Genomic DNA, 22,061 nt, shown 5'->3' with positions numbered 1-22,061 from the left:
GCACAGCGGAGGGGCAACGTGTGTGTGTGTGTGTGTGTGTGTGTGTGTGTGTGTGTGTGTGTGTGTGTGTGTGTGTGTGTGTGTGTGTGTGTGTGTGTGTGTGTGTGTGTGTGTGTGTGTGTGTGTGTGTGTGTGTGTGTGTGTGTGTGTGTGTGTGTGTGTGTGTGTGTGTGTGTGTGTGTGTGTGTGTGTGTGGGTGTGTGTGTGTGTAAAGCACAGCACTGCTGCAGCAGCAGGCCATCATGAGGAAGTAGACCATGGGCAACAGCTCCTAGGTGTCTCAAGACCTAGCTAGGCAGAGGTCAATCTGTCCATCCAAACAACCACACTAATACAGACAGACAGAGACCAATTGGCCAATCAACACACTGAGCTGAGACAAACGTATAGCTGTACATACTTCTCCAAATAGTGGCCAGTATCTAAAAGCGTTTGGTGGTGAGAAGTGAGGGGTGGATGGAGAGTCTTGCAAAAGGACAGGGACTGTCTCTGTCTGCAATGTCCCCTACTCCAGGCCCGTCCTTTTAATGGATGACTCCCTCTGTTGTTTACTCCTGAACCAAGACATTAACAGGAGATGAACCAGAACAGTGCTACTGGAATGGATACGTGGATTGAGTTTCTTTCTGTTGGACTGCAGGACATTCCCCAGACTTCCATCCACCTGCACCTTCCAGCTCCCACCACTGCCACAAAGGGTATAGATACCCAATGCCCAGTGGCACGTATATTTAGAGGGATATGCATTTCAATGTAAGCAATCAACTCCGAGTTTGTCTAGGCTTATTGGAGAAGCTGTAGGCAGCCTTGGTATTCTGGTGTTAGGTTTTGCTCTGTCGGAGTGGAAGGATCGGCGAATGCCGGCCTCCCCATTGATAATTTACACAGTCAGATGAGGAGGCCCAAGGGTGATGTGTGTGTGGGGTTGGGTGGGTGAGGGGGCTTATGGGGCCATAGACAGACAAGATGCCCCCCCCCCTTACTGCAGGCATGTCTCTCATCATGTCTGTCTGGTATAATGACATGAGTGGAGGAGGGGGAAGCGGGGGGGGGGACCAGGAAGTTTTCCTTGATCAGGTAAAACTCCTGCCTCCACAGCCTAGATCATTACTCCCTAGAGTATTAGTGATCAGATGACATGTTACACTCTGCTATGTCCTCTATGCATGCCATTTTGCAGCCTGGCTCCTGTCTCCTATCCCCGTTGCAGATTGAATAACATACCAGACACCGAAACTGTGTGTGTGTGTGTGTGTGTGTGTGTGTGTGTGTGTGTGTGTGTGTGTGTGTGTGTGTGTGTGTGTGTGTGTGTGTGTGTGTGTGTGTGTGTGTGTGTGTGTGTTGTGTGTGTGTGTGTGTGTGTGTGTGTGTGTGTGTGTGTGTGTGTGTGTGTGTGTGTGTGTGTGTGTGTGTGTGTGTGTGTGTGTGTGTGTGTGTGTGTGTGTGTGTGTGTGTGTGTGTGTGTGTGTGTGCGCTTATCACTCTTGGATTCGCGGATATGTATCAATGTACCCAGGCACACAATGGCAGGTATACTATATCAAACTGCGTCATTGTGAGCACTGCATTCATTGGCTGGTGTGTATGGTGTTTTGGGCCTCTGTTTCCCAGTCAATTTGTATCCATCCTGTGTTTTATTCACCCGTTGTTTTCGTGAGCCTAAATCCTATTCTCCATCTCTCCATCTCTACACAGAGCCAGGCAGAAGCCCACTACAAAGGCAACCGCCACGCCCGGAGAGTCAAAGGCATCGAGACCTCCAAGAGTCGCCCCCAGGAGGGTGACAAGCCGGCCCCACCTGTCCCCCCCTCCCCGTCCGACCCCAGTGGACCCCATACAGGCACCTCGGACATCAGCGACCCCTGCAACGCAGGTAAGACCATGGTGGAGAGAGACTTTGAATATCCCCTAGCACTTCCATACAGGGAGTACAGTAACAGTATACTGCCAATACCAGCTCTCAGTACAGGGTGTTGGGTGTATAACAACTATACATTTACATTTACATTTAAGTCATTTAGCAGACGCTCTTATCCAGAGCGACTTACAAATTGGTGCATTCACCTTATGACATCCAGTGGAACAGCCACTTTACAATAGTGCATCTAAATATTTTAAGGGGGAGGGGGGGTGAGAAGGATTACTTTATCCTATCCTAAGTATTCCTTAAAGAGGTGGGGTTTCAGGTGTCTCCGGAAGGTGGTGATTGACTCCGCTGTCCTGGCGTCGTGAGGGAGTTTGTTCCACCATTGGGGAGCCAGAGCAGCGAACAGTTTTGACTGGGCTGAGCGGGAACTGTACTTCCTCAGTGGTAGGGAGACGAGCAGGCCAGAGGTGGATGAACGCAGTGCCCTTATTTGGGTGTAGGGCCTGATCAGAGCCTGGAGGTACTGAGGTGCCGTTCCCCTCACAGCTCCGTAGGCAAGCACCATGGTCTTGTAGCGGATGCGAGCTTCAACTGGAAGCCAGTGGAGAGAGCGGAGGAGCGGGGTGACGTGAGAGAACTTGGGAAGGTTGAACACTAGACGGGCTGCGGCGTTCTGGATGAGTTGTAGGGGTTTAATGGCACAGGCAGGGAGCCCAGCCAACAGCGAGTTGCAGTAATCCAGACGGGAGATGACAAGTGCCTGGATTAGGACCTGCGCCGCTTCCTGTGTGAGGCAGGGTCGTACTCTGCGGATGTTGTAGAGCATGAACCTACAGGAACTGTCATGTTTGTCATTTATTATCATGTCTTGTCCCTGTGCTCCCCATTCTATTCGTTTCCCTCTGCTGGTCTTATTTGGTTCTTTCCCTCTTTCTATCCCTCTCTCTCCCCCTCCCTCTCTCACTCTCTCGCTCTCTCTTCTCTCTATCGTTCCGTTCCTGCTCCCAGCTGTTCCTATTCCCCTAATCATCATTTAGTCTTCCCACACCTGTTCCCGATCCTTTCCCCTGATTAGAGTCCCTATTTATTCCTTTGTGTTCCGTTCCTGTCCCGTCGGTTCCTTGTTTAGTATTCACCGTGCTGTGATTGTGTTTCGCCCTGTCCTGTCGTGTTTTTTGCCTTCATCAGATGCTGCGTGTGAGCAGGTGTCTCTGTCAACTACGGCCTGCGCCTACCCGGGCGACCTGCAGTCTGTGGCCGCTTCTCTTGTTATTCCCCTCTACAGACTAGAGGATTTCTGTTATTCCCTGTTTGGACTTGAATAAACTCTGTTTCTGTTAAGTCGCTTTTGGGTCCTCTATCACCGGCATGACAGAAGGAACCGACCAAGGAATGGACCCAGCGACTTCAGACGCTCGTTACACTGCCGTCAAGATCCAAGGAGCCATGCTCGGCAGACACGAGCAGGAATTGTCTGCTGCTCGCCATGCCGTGGAGAACCTGGCCGCTCAGGTTTCCGACCTCTCTGGACAGTTCCAGAGTCTACGTCTCGTGCCACCTGTTACTTCCTGGCCTGCCGAGCCTCCAGAACCTAGGGTTAATAACCCACCTTGCTACTCCGGGCAGCCCACTGAGTGCCGCTCCTTTCTCACGCAGTGTGAGATTGTGTTCTCTCTCCAACCCAACACATACTCTAGAGAGAGAGCTCGGGTTGCTTACGTCATTTCACTCCTTACTGGCCGGGCTCGAGAATGGGGCACAGCTATCTGGGAGGCAAGGGCTGATTGCTCTAACAAGTTCCAGAACTTTAAAGAGGAGATGATTCGGGTTTTTGACCGTTCAGTTTTTGGTAGGGAGGCTTCTAGGGCCCTGGCTTCCTTATGCCAAGGTGAACGGTCCATAACGGATTATTCTATTGAGTTTCGCACTCTTGCTGCCTCTAGTGAGTGGAACGAGCCGGCGCTGCTCGCTCGTTTTCTGGAGGGACTCCACGCAGTGGTTAAGGATGAGATTCTCTCCCGGGAGGTTCCTTCAGATGTGGACTCTTTGATTGCTCTCGCCATCCGCATAGAACGACGGGTAGATCTTCGTCACCGGGCTCGTGGAAGAGAGCTCGCATCAACGGTGTTTCCCTGCTCCGCATCGCAACCATCTCCCTCCTCTGGCTTTGAGACTGAGCCCATGCAGCTGGGAGGGATTCGCATCTCGACTAAGGAGAGGGAACGGAGGATCACCAACCGCCTGTGCCTCTATTGCGGAGTTGCTGGACATTTTGTTTATTCATGTCCAGTAAGAGGCCAGAGCCCATCAGTAAGCGGAGGGCTACTGGTGAGCGCTACTACTCAGGTCTCTTCATCTAGATCTTGTACTACTATGTCGGTCCATCTACGCTGGACCGGTTCGGGTGCTACATGCAGTGCCTTGATTGACTCTGGGGCTGAGGGTTGTTTCATGGACGAAGCATGGGTTCGGAAACATAACATTCCTTTCAGACCGTTAGACAAGCCTACGCCCATGTTTGCCTTAGATGGTAGTCATCTTCCCAGTATCAAATTTGAGACACTACCTTTAACTCTCACAGTATCTGGTAACCACAGTGAGACTATTTCTTTTTGATTTTCCGTTCACCGTTTACACCTGTTGTTTTGGGTCATCCCTGGTTAGTATGTCATAATCCTTCTATTAATTGGTCTAGTAATTCTATCCTATCCTGGAACGTTTCTTGTCATGTGAAGTGTTTAATGTCTGCCATCCCTCCCGTTTCTTCTGTCCCTACTTCTCAGGAGGAACCTGGCGATTTGACAGGAGTGCCGGAGGAATATCATGATCTGCGCACGGTCTTCAGTCGGTCCCGAGCCAACTCCCTTCCTCCTCACCGGTCGTATGATTGTAGTATTGATCTCCTTCCGGGGACCACTCCTCCTCGAGGTAGACTATACTCTCTGTCGGCTCCCGAACGTAAGGCTCTCGAGGATTATTTGTCTGTGTCTCTTGACGCCGGTACCATAGTGCCTTCTTCTTCTCCGGCCGGGGCGGGGTTCTTTTTGTTAAGAAGAAGGACGGTACTCTGCGCCCCTGCGTGGATTATCGAGGCTGAATGACATAACGGTTAAGAATCGTTATCCGCTTCCCCTTATGTCATCAGCCTTCGAGATTCTGCAGGGAGCCAGGTGCTTTACTAAGTTGGACCTTCGTAACGCTTACCATCTCGTGCGCATCAGAGAGGGGGACGAGTGGAAAACGGCGTTTAACACTCCGTTAGGGCATTTTGAGTACCGGGTTCTGCCGTTCGGTCTCGCCAATGCGCCAGCTGTTTTTCAGGCATTAGTTAATGATGTTCTGAGAGACATGCTGAACATCTTTGTTTTTGTCTATCTTGACGATATCCTGATTTTTTCTCCGTCACTCGAGATTCATGTTCAGCACGTTCGACGTGTTCTACAGCGCCTTTTAGAGAATTGTCTCTACGTTAAGGCTGAGAAGTGCTCTTTTCATGTCTCCTCCGTTACTTTTCTCGGTTCCGTTATTTCCGCTGAAGGCATTCAGATGGATTCCGCTAAGGTCCAAGCTGTCAGTGATTGGCCCGTTCCAAGGTCACGTGTCGAGTTGCAGCGCTTTTTAGGTTTCGCTAATTTCTATCGGCGTTTCATTCGTAATTTCGGTCAAGTTGCTGCCCCTCTCACAGCTCTTACTTCTGTCAAGACGTGTTTTAAGTGGTCCGGTTCCGCCCAGGGAGCTTTTGATCTTCTAAAAGAACGTTTTACGTCCGCTCCTATCCTCGTTACTCCTGACGTCACTAGACAATTCATTGTCGAGGTTGACGCTTCAGAGGTAGGCGTGGGAGCCATTCTATCCCAGCGCTTCCAGTCTGATGATAAGGTTCATCCTTGCGCTTATTTTTCTCATCGCCTGTCGCCATCTGAGCGCAACTATGATGTGGGTAACCGTGAACTGCTCGCCATCCGCTTAGCCCTAGGCGAATGGCGACAGTGGTTGGAGGGGCGACCGTTCCTTTTGTCGTTTGGACAGACCATAAGAACCTTGAGTACATCCGTTCTGCCAAACGACTTAATGCCCGTCAAGCTCGTTGGGCGTTGTTTTTCGCTCGTTTCGAGTTTGTGATTTCTTACCGTCCGGGTAGCAAGAACACCAAGCCTGATGCCTTATCCCGTCTGTTTAGTTCTTCTGTGGCTTCTACTGATCCCGAGGGGATTCTTCCTTATGGGCGTGTTGTCGGGTTAACAGTCTGGGGAATTGAAAGACAGGTTAAGCAAGCACTCACGCACACTGCGTCGCCGCGCGCTTGTCCTAGTAACCTCCTTTTCGTTCCTGTTTCCACTCGTCTGGCTGTTCTTCAGTGGGCTCACTCTGCCAAGTTAGCTGGTCATCCCGGTGTTCGAGGCACTCTTGCGTCTATTCGCCAGCGCTTTTGGTGGCCGACTCAGGAGCGTGACACGCGCCGTTTCGTGGCTGCTTGTTCGGACTGCGCGCAGACTAAGTCGGGTAACTCTCCTCCTGCCGGTCGTCTCAGACCGCTCCCCATTCCTTCTCGACCATGGTCTCACATCGCCTTAGACTTCATTACCGGTCTGCCTTTGTCTGCGGGGAAGACTGTGATTCTTACGGTTGTCGATAGGTTCTCTAAGGCGGCACATTTCATTCCCCTCGCTAAACTTCCTTCCGCTAAGGAGACGGCACAAATCATTATTGAGAATGTATTCAGAATTCATGGCCTTCCGTTAGACGCCGTTTCAGACAGAGGCCCGCAATTCACGTCACAGTTTTGGAGGGAGTTCTGTCGTTTGATTGGTGCGTCCGTCAGTCTCTCTTCCGGGTTTCATCCCCAGTCTAACGGTCAAGCAGAGAGGGCCAATCAGACGATTGGTCGCATACTACGCAGCCTTTCTTTCAGAAACCCTGCGTCTTGGGCAGAACAGCTCCCCTGGGCAGAATACGCTCACAATTCGCTTCCTTCGTCTGCTACCGGGTTATCTCCGTTTCAGAGTAGTCTGGGTTACCAGCCTCCTCTGTTCTCATCCCAGCTTGCCGAGTCCAGCGTTCCCTCCGCTCAAGCGTTTGTCCAACGTTGTGAGCGCACCTGGAGGAGGGTGAGGTCTGCACTTTGCCGTTACAGGGCACAGACGGTGAGAGCCGCCAATAAACGCAGGATTAAGAGTCCAAGGTATTGTTGCGGCCAGAGAGTGTGGCTTTCCACTCGCAACCTTCCTCTTACGACAGCTTCTCGTAAGTTGACTCCGCGGTTCATTGGTCCGTTCCGTGTCTCCCAGGTCGTCAATCCTGTCGCTGTGCGACTGCTTCTTCCGCGACATCTTCGTCGCGTCCATCCTGTCTTCCATGTCTCCTGTGTTAAGCCCTTTCTTCGCACCCCCGTTCGTCTTCCCTCCCCCCTCCCGTCCTTGTCGAGAGCGCACCTATTTACAAGGTACATAAGATCATGGACATGCGTTCTCGGGGACGGGGTCACCAATACTTAGTGGATTGGGAGGGTTACGGTCCTGAGGAGAGGAGTTGGGTTCCGTCTCGGGACGTGCTGGACCGTTCACTCATCGATGATTTCCTCCGTTGCCGCCAGGATTCCTCCTCGAGTGCGCCAGGAGGCGCTCGGTGAGTGGGGGGGTACTGTCATGTTTGTCATTTATTATCATGTCTTGTCCCTGTGCTCCCCATTCTATTCGTTTCCCTCTGCTGGTCTTATTTGGTTCTTTCCCTCTTTCTATCCCTCTCTCTCCCCCTCCCTCTCTCACTCTCTCGCTCTCTCTTCTCTCTATCGTTCCGTTCCTGCTCCCAGCTGTTCCTATTCCCCTAATCATCATTTAGTCTTCCCACACCTGTTCCCGATCCTTTCCCCTGATTAGAGTCCCTATTTATTCCTTTGTGTTCCGTTCCTGTCCCGTCGGTTCCTTGTTTAGTATTCACCGTGCTGTGATTGTGTTTCGCCCTGTCCTGTCGTGTTTTTTGCCTTCATCAGATGCTGCGTGTGAGCAGGTGTCTCTGTCAACTACGGCCTGCGCCTACCCGAAGCGACCTGCAGTCTGTGGCCGCTTCTCTTGTTATTCCCCTCTACAGACTAGAGGATTTCTGTTATTCCCTGTTTGGACTTGAATAAACTCTGTTTCTGTTAAGTCGCTTTTGGGTCCTCTATCACCGGCATGACAGGAACGGGCCACCGCCTTGATGTTAGTTGAGAACGACAGGGTGTTGTCCAGGATCACGCCAAGGTTCTTAGCGCTCTGGGAGGAGGACACAATGGAGTTGTCAACCGTGATGGCGAGATCATGGAACGGGCAGTCCTTCCCCGGGAGGAAGAGCAGCTCCGTCTTGCCGAAGTTCAGCTTGAGGTGGTGATCAGTCATCCACACTGATATGTCTGCCAGACATGCAGAGATGCGATTCGCCACCTGGTCATCAGAAGGGGGAAAGGAGAAGATTAATTGTGTGTCGTCTGCATAGCAATGATAGGAGAGACCATGTGAGGTTATGACAGAGCCAAGTGACTTGGTGTATAGCGAGAATAGGAGAGGGCCTAGAACAGAGCCCTGGGGGACACCAGTGGTGAGAGCGCGTGGTGAGGAGACAGATTCTCGCCACGCCACCTGGTAGGAGCGACCTGTCAGGTAGGACGCAATCCAAGCGTGGGCCGCGCCAGAGATGCCCAACTCGGAGAGAGTGGAGAGGAGGATCTGATGGTTCACAGTATCGAAGGCAGCCGATAGGTCTAGAAGGATGAGCGCAGAGGAGAGAGAGTTAGCTTTAGCGGTGCGGAGCGCCTCCGTGATACAGAGAAGAGCAGTCTCAGTTGAATGACTAGTCTTGAAACCTGACTGATTTGGATCAAGAAGGTCATTCTGAGAGAGATAGCGGGAGAGCTGACCAAGGACGGCACGTTCAAGAGTTTTGGAGAGAAAAGAAAGAAGGGATACTGGTCTGTAGTTGTTAACATCGGAGGGATCGAGTGTAGGTTTTTTCAGAAGGGGTGCAACTCTCGCTCTCTTGAAGATGGAAGGGACGTAGCCAGCGGTCAGGGATAAGTTGATGAGCGAGGTGAGGTAAGGGAGAAGGTCTCCGGAAATGGTCTGGAGAAGAGAGGAGGGGATAGGGTCGAGCGGGCAGGTTGTTGGGCGGCCGGCCGTCACAAGACGCAAGATTTCATCTGGAGAGAGAGGGGAGAAAGAGGTCAGAGCACAGGGTAGGGCAGTGTGAGCAGAACCAGCAGTGTCGTTTGACTTAGCAAACGAGGATCGGATGTCGTCGACCTTCTTTTCAAAATGGTTGACGAAGTCATCTGCAGAGAGGGAGGAGGGGGGGGGAGGAGGGATTCAGGAGGGAGGAGAAGGTGGCAAAGAGCTTCCTAGGGTTAGAGGCAGATGCTTGAAATTTAGAGTGGTAGAAAGTGGTTTTAGCAGCAGAGACAGAGGAGGAAAATGTAGAGAGGAGGGAGCGAAAGGATGCCAGGTCCGCAGGGAGGCGAGTTTTCCTCCATTTCCGCTCGGCTGCCCGGAGCCCTGTTCTGTGAGCTCGCAATGAGTCGTCAAGCCACGGAGCGGGAGGGGAGGACCGAGCCGGCCTGGAAGATAGGGGACATAGAGAGTCAAAGGATGCAGAAAGGGAGGAGAGGAGGGTTGAGGAGGCAGAATCAGGAGATAGGTTGGAGAAGGTTTGAGCAGAGGGAAGAGATGATAGGATGGAAGAGGAGAGAGTAGCGGGGGAGAGAGAGCGAAGGTTGGGACGGCGCGATACCATCCGAGTAGGGGCAGTGTGGGAAGTGTTGGATGAGAGCGAGAGGGAAAAGGATACAAGGTAGTGGTCGGAGACTTGGAGGGGAGTTGCAATGAGGTTAGTGGAAGAACAGCATCTAGTAAAGATGAGGTCGAGCGTATTGCCTGCCTTGTGAGTAGGGGGAAGGTGAGAGGGTGAGGTCAAAAGAGGAGAGGAGTGGAAAGAAGGAGGCAGAGAGGAATGAGTCAAAGGTAGACGTGGGGAGGTTAAAGTCGCCCAGAACTGTGAGAGGTGAGCCGTCCTCAGGAAAGGAGCTTATCAATGCATCAAGCTCATTGATGAACTCTCCGAGGGGACCTGGAGGGCGATAAATGATAAGGATGTTAAGCTTGAAAGGGCTGGTAACTGTGACAGCATGAAATTCAAAGGAGGCGATAGACAGATGGGTAAGGGGAGAAAGAGAGAATGACCACTTGGGAGAGATAAGGATCCCGATGCCACCACCCCGCTGACCAGAAGCTCTCGGGGTGTGCGAGAACACGTGGGCGGACGAAGAGAGAGCAGTAGGAGTAGCAGTGTTATCTGTGGTGATCCATGTTTCTGTCAGTGCCAAGAAGTCGAGGGACTGGAGGGAGGCATAGGCTGAGATGAACTCTGCCTTGTTGGCCGCAGATCGGCAGTTCCAGAGGCTACCGGAGACCTGGAACTCCACGTGGGTCGTGCGCGCTGGGACCACCAGATTAGGGTGGCAGCGGCCACGCGGTGTGGAGCGTTTGTATGGTCTGTGCAGAGAGGAGAGAACAGGGATAGACAGACACATAGTTGACAGGCTACAGAAGAGGCTACGCTAATGCAAGGAGATTGGAATGACAAGTGGACTACACGTCTCGAATGTTCAGAAAGTTAAGCTTACGTAGCAAGAATCTTATTGACTAAAATGATTAAAATGATACAGTACTGCTGAAGTAGGCTAGCTGGCAGTGGCTGCGTTGTTGACTTTGTAGGCTAGCTGGCAGTGGCTGCGTTGTTGACACTACACTAATCAAGTCGTTCCGTTGAGTGTAATAGTTTCTACAGTGCTGCTATTCGGGGCTAGCTGGCTAGCTAGCAGTGTTGATTACGTTACGTTGCGTTAAAAGAACGACAATAGCTGGCTAGCTAACCTAGAAAATCGCTCTAGACTACACAATTATCTTTGATACACAGACGGCTATGTAGCTAGCTATGTAGCTAGCTACGATCAAACAAATCAAACCGTTGTGCTGTAAAGAAAGTAAATGAAAAATGTGATACTACCTGTGGAGCGAAGCGGAATGCGACCGGGTTGTTGAGTGCGGAAGTTCTATTCAGTAGACGTTGGCTAGCTGTTGGCTAGCTAGCAGAGTCTCCTACGTTAAGGACGACAAATAGCTGGCTAGCTAACCTCGGTAAATTAAGATAATCACTCTAAGACTACACGCTCTAAACTACACAATTATCTTGGATACGAAGACAGCAAAGACAACTATGTAGCTAGCTAACACTACACTAATCAAGTCGTTCAGTTGAGTGTAATAGTTTCTACAGTGCTGCTATTCGGTAGACGGTGGACGTTTGCTAGCTGGCTAGCTGCTGGGCAGATAGCAGTGTAGACTACGTTAGGACGACGAAATACGAAGTTGCAATAGAAGTGCTGACTGTTTCACTTTGTTGTCCTCTTTCTTTTCCTTTTTCTTCTGTCCTTCTTTTATCCTTATTTTGTCTTCCTTTCTTCTGTTAACTAGATATTTTTTGTTGTTATTCTTTGTAAGCTAGCTAGCTTCTTACAGGAGAGTCCCTAGCAACTGCTTAGCAACAAGTAAACAATTCTGCTAGCAATTCAACTAGCTAAGATAACTGTACAATTTTATGAAAAATAGTTAATTTTTCAAAAGCCCATCTTTTTTGGTTTGTTCCTGGTTTTGTCTTCTATTGAGTCTTGCAGTTCTCTTGATTTTTTCGATGTACTTCACTCTAAAAAAACATTTAAATCTCAATATATACAGGAGCTCATTTTTCAGCAGCTGCTCAATTTAGAACATATACCCTATATACTATACCCTGCACAGTTCCATCATCAGCCCACACCAATACAGTGGAAACATTTATGGGTGACCGACATTATAACAGGGTTGATTGCAAGTAAATGCTGTTGAAAATGAACCTAAGACATCGAAAACAAATTGTATGTGTCACATGCGCCGAATATAACCGGTGTAGACTTTGCCGTTTATGCTTACTTTTAAAACGGAAGAAACAATTGCTAAATAAAAGAAGGGGATAGTGACACGATAAAATAACAGTAACGAGGCTATATACAAAGAGTACTGGCACTGAGTCAACGTGCAGGGGTACGAGGTAGTTGAGGTAATTGAGGTAATATGTACATGTAGGTAGGGGTAAAAATGAGGATAGATAATAAACAGAGTAGCAGCAGCATATATGAAGAGAGCGTGAAAGAGTGTCTGTGTGTGAGTGTCTGTGTGTGAGTGTCTGTGAGTGAGTGTCTGTGAGTGCGTGCGTGTCTGTGTGTGAGTGTATATTGGAGTGTCGGTGTAGTATGTCTGAGTGTGTGGGTAGAGTTCAGTGAGTGTGCATAGAGCCGGTGCAAGAGAGTCAGTGCAACAACAAAAAAGCGGAGTCATTGCAAATAGTCAGGGTAGCCACTTGATTACCTGTTCAGTAGTCTTTTGACTTGGGGGTAGAAGCTTTTCAGAATCCTTTTGGTCCCAGACTTGGCGCTCTGGTACCGCCTGCCATATGGCAACATGCAGATCAGTCTATGACTTGGGTTGTTGGAGTCTTCAACCATTTTTAGGGACTTTCTCTGCACCGCCAGGTATAGAAATCCTGGATGGCAGGGAACTTGGCCCCAGCGATGTACTGGGCTGTACGCACTACCCTCTCTAGCGCCTTGCGGTCGGATGCTAAGCAGTTGCCAAGTGGTGATGCAACCAGTCATATTCTCTCAATGGTGCAGCTGTCAAACTTTTGAGGATCTGATGGCCCATGTCAAATCTTTTCAGCCTCTTGAGGGGGAAATGGCGTTGTCATGCCCTTGCCCAATACGACTGTATTGGTGTGTTTGGGCCATGTTTCCTGTAGTCCAAGATCAGCTCCTTTGTCTTGCTGACATTGAGGGAGAGATTGTTGTCCTGGCAACACACTGCCAGGTCTCTGACCTCCTCCCTATAGGCTGTCATCCTCATCAGTGATCAGGCCTACCACCTTTGTGTCATCTGCAAACTTAATGATGGTGTTGGAGTCATGCACGACCACACAGTCGTGGGTAAGCAGGGGGTACAGGATGGGACTAAGCACGCACCCCTGAGGGCCCCCCGTGTTGATGGTTAGTATGGCAGATTTGTCGTTGCCTACCATCACCACCTGGGTGCGGCCCGTCAGGAAGTCCAGGATCCAGTTGCAGAAAGAAATGTTTAGTCCCAGGGTCCAAAGCTTATTGGTAAGCTTGGGGGGGGCACTATGATGTTGAATGCTGAGCTGTCAATGAATAGTCAATGAACAGTATTCTCACAGAGGTGTTCCTTTTGTCCAGGTGGGAAAGGGAAGTGTGCAATAGAGAATCTGTGGATCTGTCGGGGCGGAATGCGAATTGGAGTGGGTCTAGTGTGTCTGGGATAGTGGCGTTGATATGACCAGCCTTTCAAAGCATTTCATGGCTACAGATGTGAGTGCTACGGGGCTATAGTAATTTAGACAGGTTAGCTTGGTGTTCTTGGGCACAGGGACTATGGTCGTCTGCTTGAAACATGTAGGTATTACAGACTGTGTCAGGGAGAGGTTAAAATGTCAGTGAAGACACTTGCCAGCTGGTCACTGCATGCACTGAGTATTTGTCCTAGTGATTCCTCTGGCCCTGCGGCCTTAAGAATGTTAACCTGTTTAAAGGTCTTACTCACATTGGCCATGGAAAGTGTGATCACACAATCATCTGGAACGGCTGGTGCTCTTATGCATGGTTCAGTGTTGCTTGCCTTGATGGGAGCATAGGAGGTATTTAGCTCGTGTCTGGGTTTCCATTTGTAATCCGTAATAGTTTGCAAGCCTTGCTACATCCGACAAGCATCAGAGCCGGTGTAGTAGAATTCAATCTTAGTCCTGTATTGATGCTTTGCCTGTTTGATGGTTTGTCGGAGGGCATAGCGGGATTTCTTATAAGCATCTGGATTAGTGTCCCGCTACTTGAAAGTGGCAGCTCTAGTTAAGTGCGGATGTTGCCTGTAATCCATGGCACCTGGTTGGGATTTGTTCGAAAGGTTACTGTGTGGGCCACGTCGTCGATGCACTTATTAATTGTGACCGACCGGCTCAAATCGGTCTTATGTAGAAAAATTTGAAATAGTGTTCTTTTACATTTTTGGATAAGTAGAGACTCAAAATGATATATCATACACTATATTGTACACTACAGTTGAGGAACAATGGGAAATTAATTTTGCTTTGAAAGTTGAGAAAATGGCCTTTGAATGTTTAACAGTTAATCCACTAGGCTGTCATTGTAAATAAGATATTTTTTCTTAACAATGAGCCCCTTTTTTCCCAATTTTCACCTAAAATGACATACCCAATTCTAACTGGCCCTGAAGCAAGGATATGCATATTCTTGGTACCATTTGAAAGGAAACACTTTGAAGTTCATGGAAATGTGAAAGGAATGTAGGAGAATATAACACAATAGATCTGGTAAAATATAATACAAAGAAAAAAACTACCGCTTTTTTGTATTTCTTTTGTACCATCATCTTTGAAATGCAATAGAAAGGCCATAATGTATTATTCCAGCCATGAGCAATTTAGATTTTGGCCACTAGATGGCATCAGTGTATGTGCAAAGTTTTAGACTGATCCAAAGAACCATTGCATTTCTGTTCAAAATGTTGAATCGAGACTGCCCAAATGTGCCGAATTTGTTTATTAATAACATTTCATGTTGTAAAATTGTGCAATAGCATGGTATTATTTCACTGTAATAGCTACTGTAAATTGGACAGTGCAGTTAGATTAACAAGAATTTAAGCTTTCTGCCAATATCAAATATGTCTATGTCCTTGGAAATGTTCTTGTTACTTACAACCTCATGCTAGTCGCATTTAGCCTACGTTAACAGCCGTCAAGCACCAAAGCTAACTTGCCAGCTAAATCCAGACACAAATGAGAGAAAAGCTCACTGAACATTACTCGCCCTAGTAGAGCTGGTTAGGCTGTTATGTTATCCAGAGCGTTGGTGACTGTCACTGTGCTGCCAGTTTGTCCGTTCGTAAATTCATAGCGTTTCGCTCTCGGAGCGTTCAGAGCCCAACCTGGACGCTCTGGCCGATGAGTAGGGTTGAGCCGAACGTTCTGACCTCACAACGGCAGTCAAGCACCCAAGCTAACTGGCTAACATTGGCTAGCTTGCTAGCTACTTCAACACATAATGACAGAACACCCCACTTTGACCATTTTACTCGCCCTAGCAGAGCTGGTTAGGCTGTTTTCATGTTATCCAGAGTGTTGGTGACTGTAACTGTGCTGCTGGAAACAATTTATTTACACCTTTTTGCTGACGTTTACTGACACCGGCAATATGCAACGGGTGTTGAATTATTCTGCGCTCTGGCACACTGAGATGAGTCTTTTGTTAAGACATGTAGCTAGCTAGCTAGGTAAACAATGAATCATAATCCAAACTCTGCATGAATCTGCAGGTAGCTAACCAACCAGGTTCAATATTAGCTAGCTAACATTAGGCTATAATTAGTGGCTCTGAGATACAAATTATAAGATCATACACGTAATGTTAGCTAGTGAGCCAGCCAGCTAACATTAACTAGCGAACAGTACACTAACTTCAAGTGAAACAACTTTCTGTCAAAATTACAAACGTGTAATATCTGGAAATGTAGCTAGCTAGACTATCTTACATACATCATGGATGGATAAGTCTCCTGTCGGATGCCATGGTTGCCCTTAGTTTAAAGATGTAATCCGGAGACAGGTGTTTTCTCCTGAGCTATCATACTTGAATTCCACTGATTTCAATACTCGGTTCACCAGAAAGTGGAGAGCATACATGTAATGTTAGCTTGCAAGCCAGCCATCCAGCTAACGTTAGCTAGGTAACAGTACACTTTAACTTGACATTAGGTTTATGCAGTTTTACTACTCAATACATTTGATAGAAAACCGCGATAGCCAGGTTTACCTTGACATACTGACTAGCTCAAATAGACAGAAGCGTGCTTTATGGCAGACTAATCCAAGCTCATCTCTCACCATGCCCAGCCCACTCATTATCTCAGCCAATCATAGCTAGCGGAAAGGTTGCAATCTTTTTCTGTGGATAGACCAACTAGGCTCATAATTTAACAATTGTATTTGTATTTGCAGCATATAAGTTTGTTATTAAGGCACATGGAATTTCACATATTCGAGAAGGCATTTCTGAAAACATATTTTGATTTTTTTTTTTTTTGTAAGCAGGAATCAGGAGGATAGAGTTAGGGTTAGATTTGCCAAATGGAGGGCAAGGGAGATTAAAGGTGAACAAAAGTGTTTTTCGCATCTAGTTGCACAGGTGACTTGTTAGTAGAAATGAGGTAAGGCTGCATTACAATCACCTGTCACTAGGAGCATTTTGTTGTTTGCTTATAACCTTATACAGCTGGTTGAGTGCGGTCTTAGTGCAGTAAATAGACAGCTACGCAAAATAAAGCAAAATATAGATGAAAACTCTCTTGGTATATAGTGTGGTCTACAGCTTTTCATTAGGTATTCTAACTCGGGCGAGCAGATCCTCAAGACTTCCTTAATATTAGAGATTTGGGCCTGGTCTGGGATGAGCCGTATGTTCTTCGGCGCCGACTGTTGAAGTACAAATTCTCATCCAAATCAAGGTTAGTGATCGCCATTCTGATGTCCAGAAGCTCTTTTCGGTCATAGGAAACGATGGTGTGAACAATATCGCATTGCTTGCTTTTTGAGGTTTTAGGCTGGGTTCTGTATAAGCACTTTGTGACATCTGCTGATGTAAAAAGAGCTTAATAAATACATTTGATTTGATGGAAACATGATGTACAAAAAAGTTAAGATCAGCTAAAAAAATTACAGCACAATTGGTCAAGAGCCCGTAAAAATGGTTCCTATTCCCTCCAGTGCCATTCTACTACATCCATTCTACTACATCCATTCTACTACATCCATTCTACCACATCCATTCTACTACATCCATTCTACCACATCCATTCTACCACATCCATTCTACTACATCCATTCTACTACATCCATTCTACCACATCCATTCTACTACATCCATTCTACCACATCCATTCTACCACATTCATTCTACCACATCCATTCTACTACATCCATTCTACCACATCCATTCTACTACATCCATTCTACCACATCCATTCTACCACATCCATTCTACCACATCCATTCTACTACATCCATTCTACCACATCCATTCTACCACACCCATTCTACTACATCCATTCTACCACATCCATTTTACCACATCCATTCTACCACATCCATTCTACCACATCCATTCTACCACATCCATTCTACTACATCCATTCTACTACATCCATTCTACCACATCCATTCTACCACATCCATTCTACTACATCCATTCTACCACATCCATTCTACCACATCCATTCTACCACATCCATTCTACCACATCCATTCTACCACATCCATTCTACCACATCCATGTTTTAATCCAGTTAGTCTTATCAATCCATAGGGCATGTAAGTGACCACTGTGGGCTGAGGGAGATATGAATAGCTCTCCACTGACATGGAGGAATAACAATCACATAGGCCTTGAAGTATGTTGTTCTGGTCCTTCATGGCTCCTCTCTCTGTGTGGTCGGGTCTAACTCTGACCTTAACTGATGGCTAGAGTCTGCTCCTCCCACATTCCCACCAGCACAGCATCAGCAAAGCACCACAGACTCTGTCCAGCTGACCCTGAGATGACAATAACAAAATGACCAACACACAGAGAGAAGCTGGACCAAAAACAGCGAGACAAGCAGAAACTCACTAAGGACTTAGAAAGCAATTTTTTGTCTCTAACTCCATGCAGAGACTAACTCCTTTTTTCAAATACCTTAGAAATACATAGTTACTTAGTCACGGCTGTCTCCCTAACCCTGAGATGACAAACACACAGATAAATACTGGACCAAAATCTCAGCTGCAAGTAGAGCCCAAGGACTTAGAAAGGGGAGCTCTGGTTATAAATTCTTGCAGAACCTAGCTCCAAGTTAAAATACTTTACAAATGCATCCTTCCTTCCTCCCTTCATTGAAGTAGGCTAACAGCTGATCTTGTGATCGGACATGACAGGAATGGTGAAAGCTGTATGGTGGAAACCCTTGATCCCAAACGTGTCAGTGAATACTTCAGCGAAGGGAAAAAGGAAGGACTCATTTCTATCAGAATTTGAATATGGCCTTTTGAGCAGAGACGCGCGAGTAGCACATTGTGGAAAACCTCTCCTGCCAACCAGCAGGTCGATTTGAGGACAGCAGCAGCGTGTATTGTTGGATCTGAGTTCTTTAAAGGAATGCATTGCAGTACTAATGCTGGGTTGCCTTCAAAAACAATGAAAGGCTTCTACAATGCTTGTCCTGTTAAGTAGCCTGGTCCCATATCTCTTTGTGCTGACTTGGCAACTCCTATGTCAATTCTTTGGTCATTGTCAATTTCAGGTGGGGTGTTGGCAAGACTGCACACAGATATCTGGGACCAGGCTACCTATTTAAAGCTTGACCTCAGAGAAACAAACCGGTGAATTTGCAGTGCTCACAATGGCAGCTTTTCTTGGCCTCTTTAATTCGGACCCCCTTCGGTGTGTTTATAGTTACGGGTCGTGTTTTATTAGGTATTAGAGTGTGATTTGTCACACAGTCAAAATACACTGTGGGGTCTGGGAGGAGAGGGTAGAGGGTGCTAAGGGAGGGAGGGAGAGAGCGCGCGAGAGAGACGGCTTAGCTGTCAGACGACAGCTATTGGTATGGAAAGATCACAGCTGACATCAGTTTAATCAGTCTAATCTAATGTAAGTCAGTGTTGTTGTCAGATTATTGGAGTGACAGGTTGGTTGTTAGGGATAGAGGGCAAGGTGGAGGGTGTTGCTGTTTTTCTCTTGCGCTCTTTCTCTCAGCTCTCTGTCGCTGGGAAGCTGGTCTCTCACTCTCTGTCTTTCTCACTCTTGCTCTCTCTTTCTGCCTCAGTCTCTGCCATGCTCTCTGGTCCCGGAGTGGCTCAGTCGGTAGAGCATGTTGCCTGCAATGCCAGGGTTGTGGGTTTGATTCCCAGGGGGGGCCAGCACAGAGGGGGAAAGAAGTATGAAGTGTATGCAGTCACTACTGCAAGTCACACTGGATAAGAGTGTCTGCTAAATGACTCAAATTTAAATGCTCTTCTCTCTCCACCCGGAACTTTCCATTCCCTCACTCTGTCCATCTCTGTCCCTCCCCTGAATCAAACACGGCATAATAAAATAACTGGGGCGTATTTTGAATCTGGTGTTGGCATTTGAAAAAGGTTGCGCTGACCATTATTTCCCCAGGGAAACACAGGGCAGGTGTCATCAAAAAAAGCTGAAACAATAACATAGAAACGGATAAAGGACAGGGACCAACAGACATCGTACGGTGTCACAACTCCTAACTGAAGGGCTCTGCCTTTCTTCTCCCTGAGTTTGTTTCATATCGTTCTTGTGGCTTTGTTTCCACTTTACCCCCCAAGAACTAAAGCCATTTCCACGCTACTGAGTCAAACGGAGCCGAGCCAAACTGAGCTGTACTGGACTGGCCTGCGTACACATTCCACCATACTTGAAAGGACAATGTGAAAATGAAATATCTCAGCCAACCTCGTGCAGTTTGGGTCGCCACAATAGTGAAACATGCTTATGAGGGCAGACGGGCCGTCTCTCTGCCTCACAGGGTGATCTGTATCCTGCAGTCCTTCAGTCGCACGGCCCTCTGCCCAGTCATATCAGAACTCCTAATTGAGGGTGAGGGGCTTAACATTCTGATGTGGCTGCCTTTCTTTTCATATCTCTCTTCTGACCTTAACCCACCGCTAGAAGCATGAGACATCATATGGTGTCGTGACAGAAGGACCGGACAGGGGTCCAGTCCTCTGAAGGGGTCTAATGGGTGACCACATAGCTCCAAAGGGGACTAAAACCAAACCAAGCTGTGCTGATCTGGCCTGGTTATTCACCCACCATAGTTTCTAGAATTGTGGGTCGGCACAATCCTGCAACAAGGTCTTAAGAGGCCAGTCTGACCGCCTATATAGCCTACAGCCTTGCAGTCACAGAGGTTTCAGTGTCCAACTCCACTCCAGCCTCAATTAATGAGGCTGAGATAATTCCAGAGGGAAGCAGTCAAAACAAGCCTACCATAATCTAAATATGAAAGCAGATACATGTGAAAGAATGCATTTTTCCATCCAAGATTCTTTCTTCTGACCCTGGAAGCCCAGCCATCTCCCTGAATGTCAGTGAGTGCGTGTGTCTCTCTCTCTCCCTAGCTGCGATTGTGTGTGTATCCCAGTGCACTCGGTGTTTGATGCCATCTCACAATACCAGTTTCACAACATCAGTTCCATGGAGGGGGACATCCAGGGCCTGTGGGGGCCAGCAGCTGAGGTCCCAGCTGGGGTATGTTGCAGTTGGAGGAGCCTTGTCTGTAGGATGAAGAATGGGTGGGTGGGTCTGGCTGGGTGGTCACTGTAGTTCACATAGTGGGGTCCATAGGATAACATACACACATGCTACGCAAAGACACACACACACACACAGAGGCACGTACAAATACACACACGTGCACTCGTGTGAAAACACACACGCAGACACTGTGGGCTGTGGTCAGGGAGGGTGATAGGGGAGGAAAATAATTCCCATGGTTGAGCACAACTTGGCTACTACCATGCAGTTCCGTGTGATGGTCGATGCAGATTGTTTTACTGTGTAAAGTCTGTTTGTTTGGTCTGATTGTCAGACGTCACAGTTCATATTTTGATTTGTGCTGTCTAATTTTGAGTTCAGAATGGTGTTCAAATCCCCTGCACAGATCAGAGTGCCAGTGGTTTCTGTGGCAATTAAATCAAACATCTTCCCGTAGAAGACCATGTCACTCCCTGGGGGTGCGTATACATTAAACTTACATTAAACATACATTAAACAGTAACATCCTTGTTATCCAGTTTACATTTAACAAGTATAAATCTACCCTCCTTGACTTTAATTTCTGACATAAACTCAAAATGAACTGAATTTGGGTTCAAGATTGCAACTATTTGACCTATTTTACCTATTGCAATGTCAACCGTAACAACCCAAAGTCTTAACAGCTCGCGGTAACTATTAATTCTGTTAAATCTGATTCAGTCTCTTCCATCTTCCCGTTGGAAATGCCTGAGTCTCTCTCGGATGTGAACGTCCTCTCGCCGAGATGGTTTCCCTCTTTCTCCATGACCCTGCTTGTCGACAACGATCCATGGGAGAGCCTGCTGAGTCTTTCCACTGGTGATGTCACCTTTCTCCTGGCGGTTTACTCCACTGGGAAGCCCCTTGACTTCAGGTCCTCAGCTGCCTCGTCTGCATGCTCGTATGTAACCGGGCCATTTTCCAGAAATACCCGCATTTTTGCCGGGTATGGTGTTTGGAAGCGAATATCCTTCTCTCTGAGTGCTTTCTTAATGGGGGTGTATTCGTTCCTTCTCTTCAGTATCTCTCCCGCGTAGTCATGATCAAAGAACACTCCTTGGCCTTGGAAGTTAACAGGCTTTTTCCAGGTTACATGTAAGACTTTCTCTTTGACTGAGACTTTTAGGAACCGTACTATTATGGATCTTGGTGGGGCGCCGCTGGGGGGGTTTGAGGCCAGAGCTCGGTGTGCTCTCTTGATTCCCAGGTCAGTGTCATCTTCAAGTATGCCCTTGAATAGACCCTCCACGAATTTGGGCATAGAGTCTTTTTCTGCGCCCTCTGATACATTTTAAAGTCTACTTTTGTTTCGACGTGAGAAACCTTCGAGTTCTGTCACTTTTGCCTGTAGTGCGTGTTGGCTTTTCAGTGACTGTTCAAGTATTTCATTAACTGCGAAGTTCCATTTGTCCGTTTCCCCAATGCGCTGTTCTGCGTCCCCCATTCTTGTAGATATGCTGTAAAGTTCTAATTGGTTTTCTTCCAGTTTCTGGTTAATGTCCTTTTTGAACTCATTTAGTTATTTTCTTACATCTTCTCGAAGTACCACTTGTAAGCCTGTGAGCGCCTCGCGCAATTCCTTGCTGCTGCTATCTTATTTGCGCTAGCATTAGCCATCTTGGGTTCATCGATGATTATATCTTCTGCTGTCTTGTTACGGGCTGTTGTTGTAGCTCCGCGATCTTTTCCTATTTTCCC

General features: G+C 47.7%; 1 protein-coding gene across 4 annotated transcripts in view; it reads left to right on the top strand.

The window, feature by feature from the left end:
- The window catches only part of znf385a (zinc finger protein 385A), a 154,741-nt gene that overhangs the window by 104,899 nt on the left and 27,781 nt on the right, over positions 1–22,061 (top strand). For all 4 annotated transcript variants that reach the window (XM_046366109.1, XM_046366108.1, XM_046366110.1 and 1 more), the window contains one exon: positions 1,696–1,873. In XM_046366109.1, the coding sequence (XP_046222065.1) occupies positions 1,696–1,873 (178 nt within the window). The remainder of the gene's footprint in view (positions 1–1,695; positions 1,874–22,061) is intronic.

Source organism: Oncorhynchus gorbuscha, linkage group LG10 (assembly GCF_021184085.1).
Source record: "Oncorhynchus gorbuscha isolate QuinsamMale2020 ecotype Even-year linkage group LG10, OgorEven_v1.0, whole genome shotgun sequence".
Classification (NCBI taxonomy): Eukaryota; Metazoa; Chordata; class Actinopteri; order Salmoniformes; family Salmonidae; genus Oncorhynchus; species Oncorhynchus gorbuscha.
Note: the sequence above shows the minus strand (reverse complement) of the source record. Positions and strands in the feature narration are given on the sequence as shown.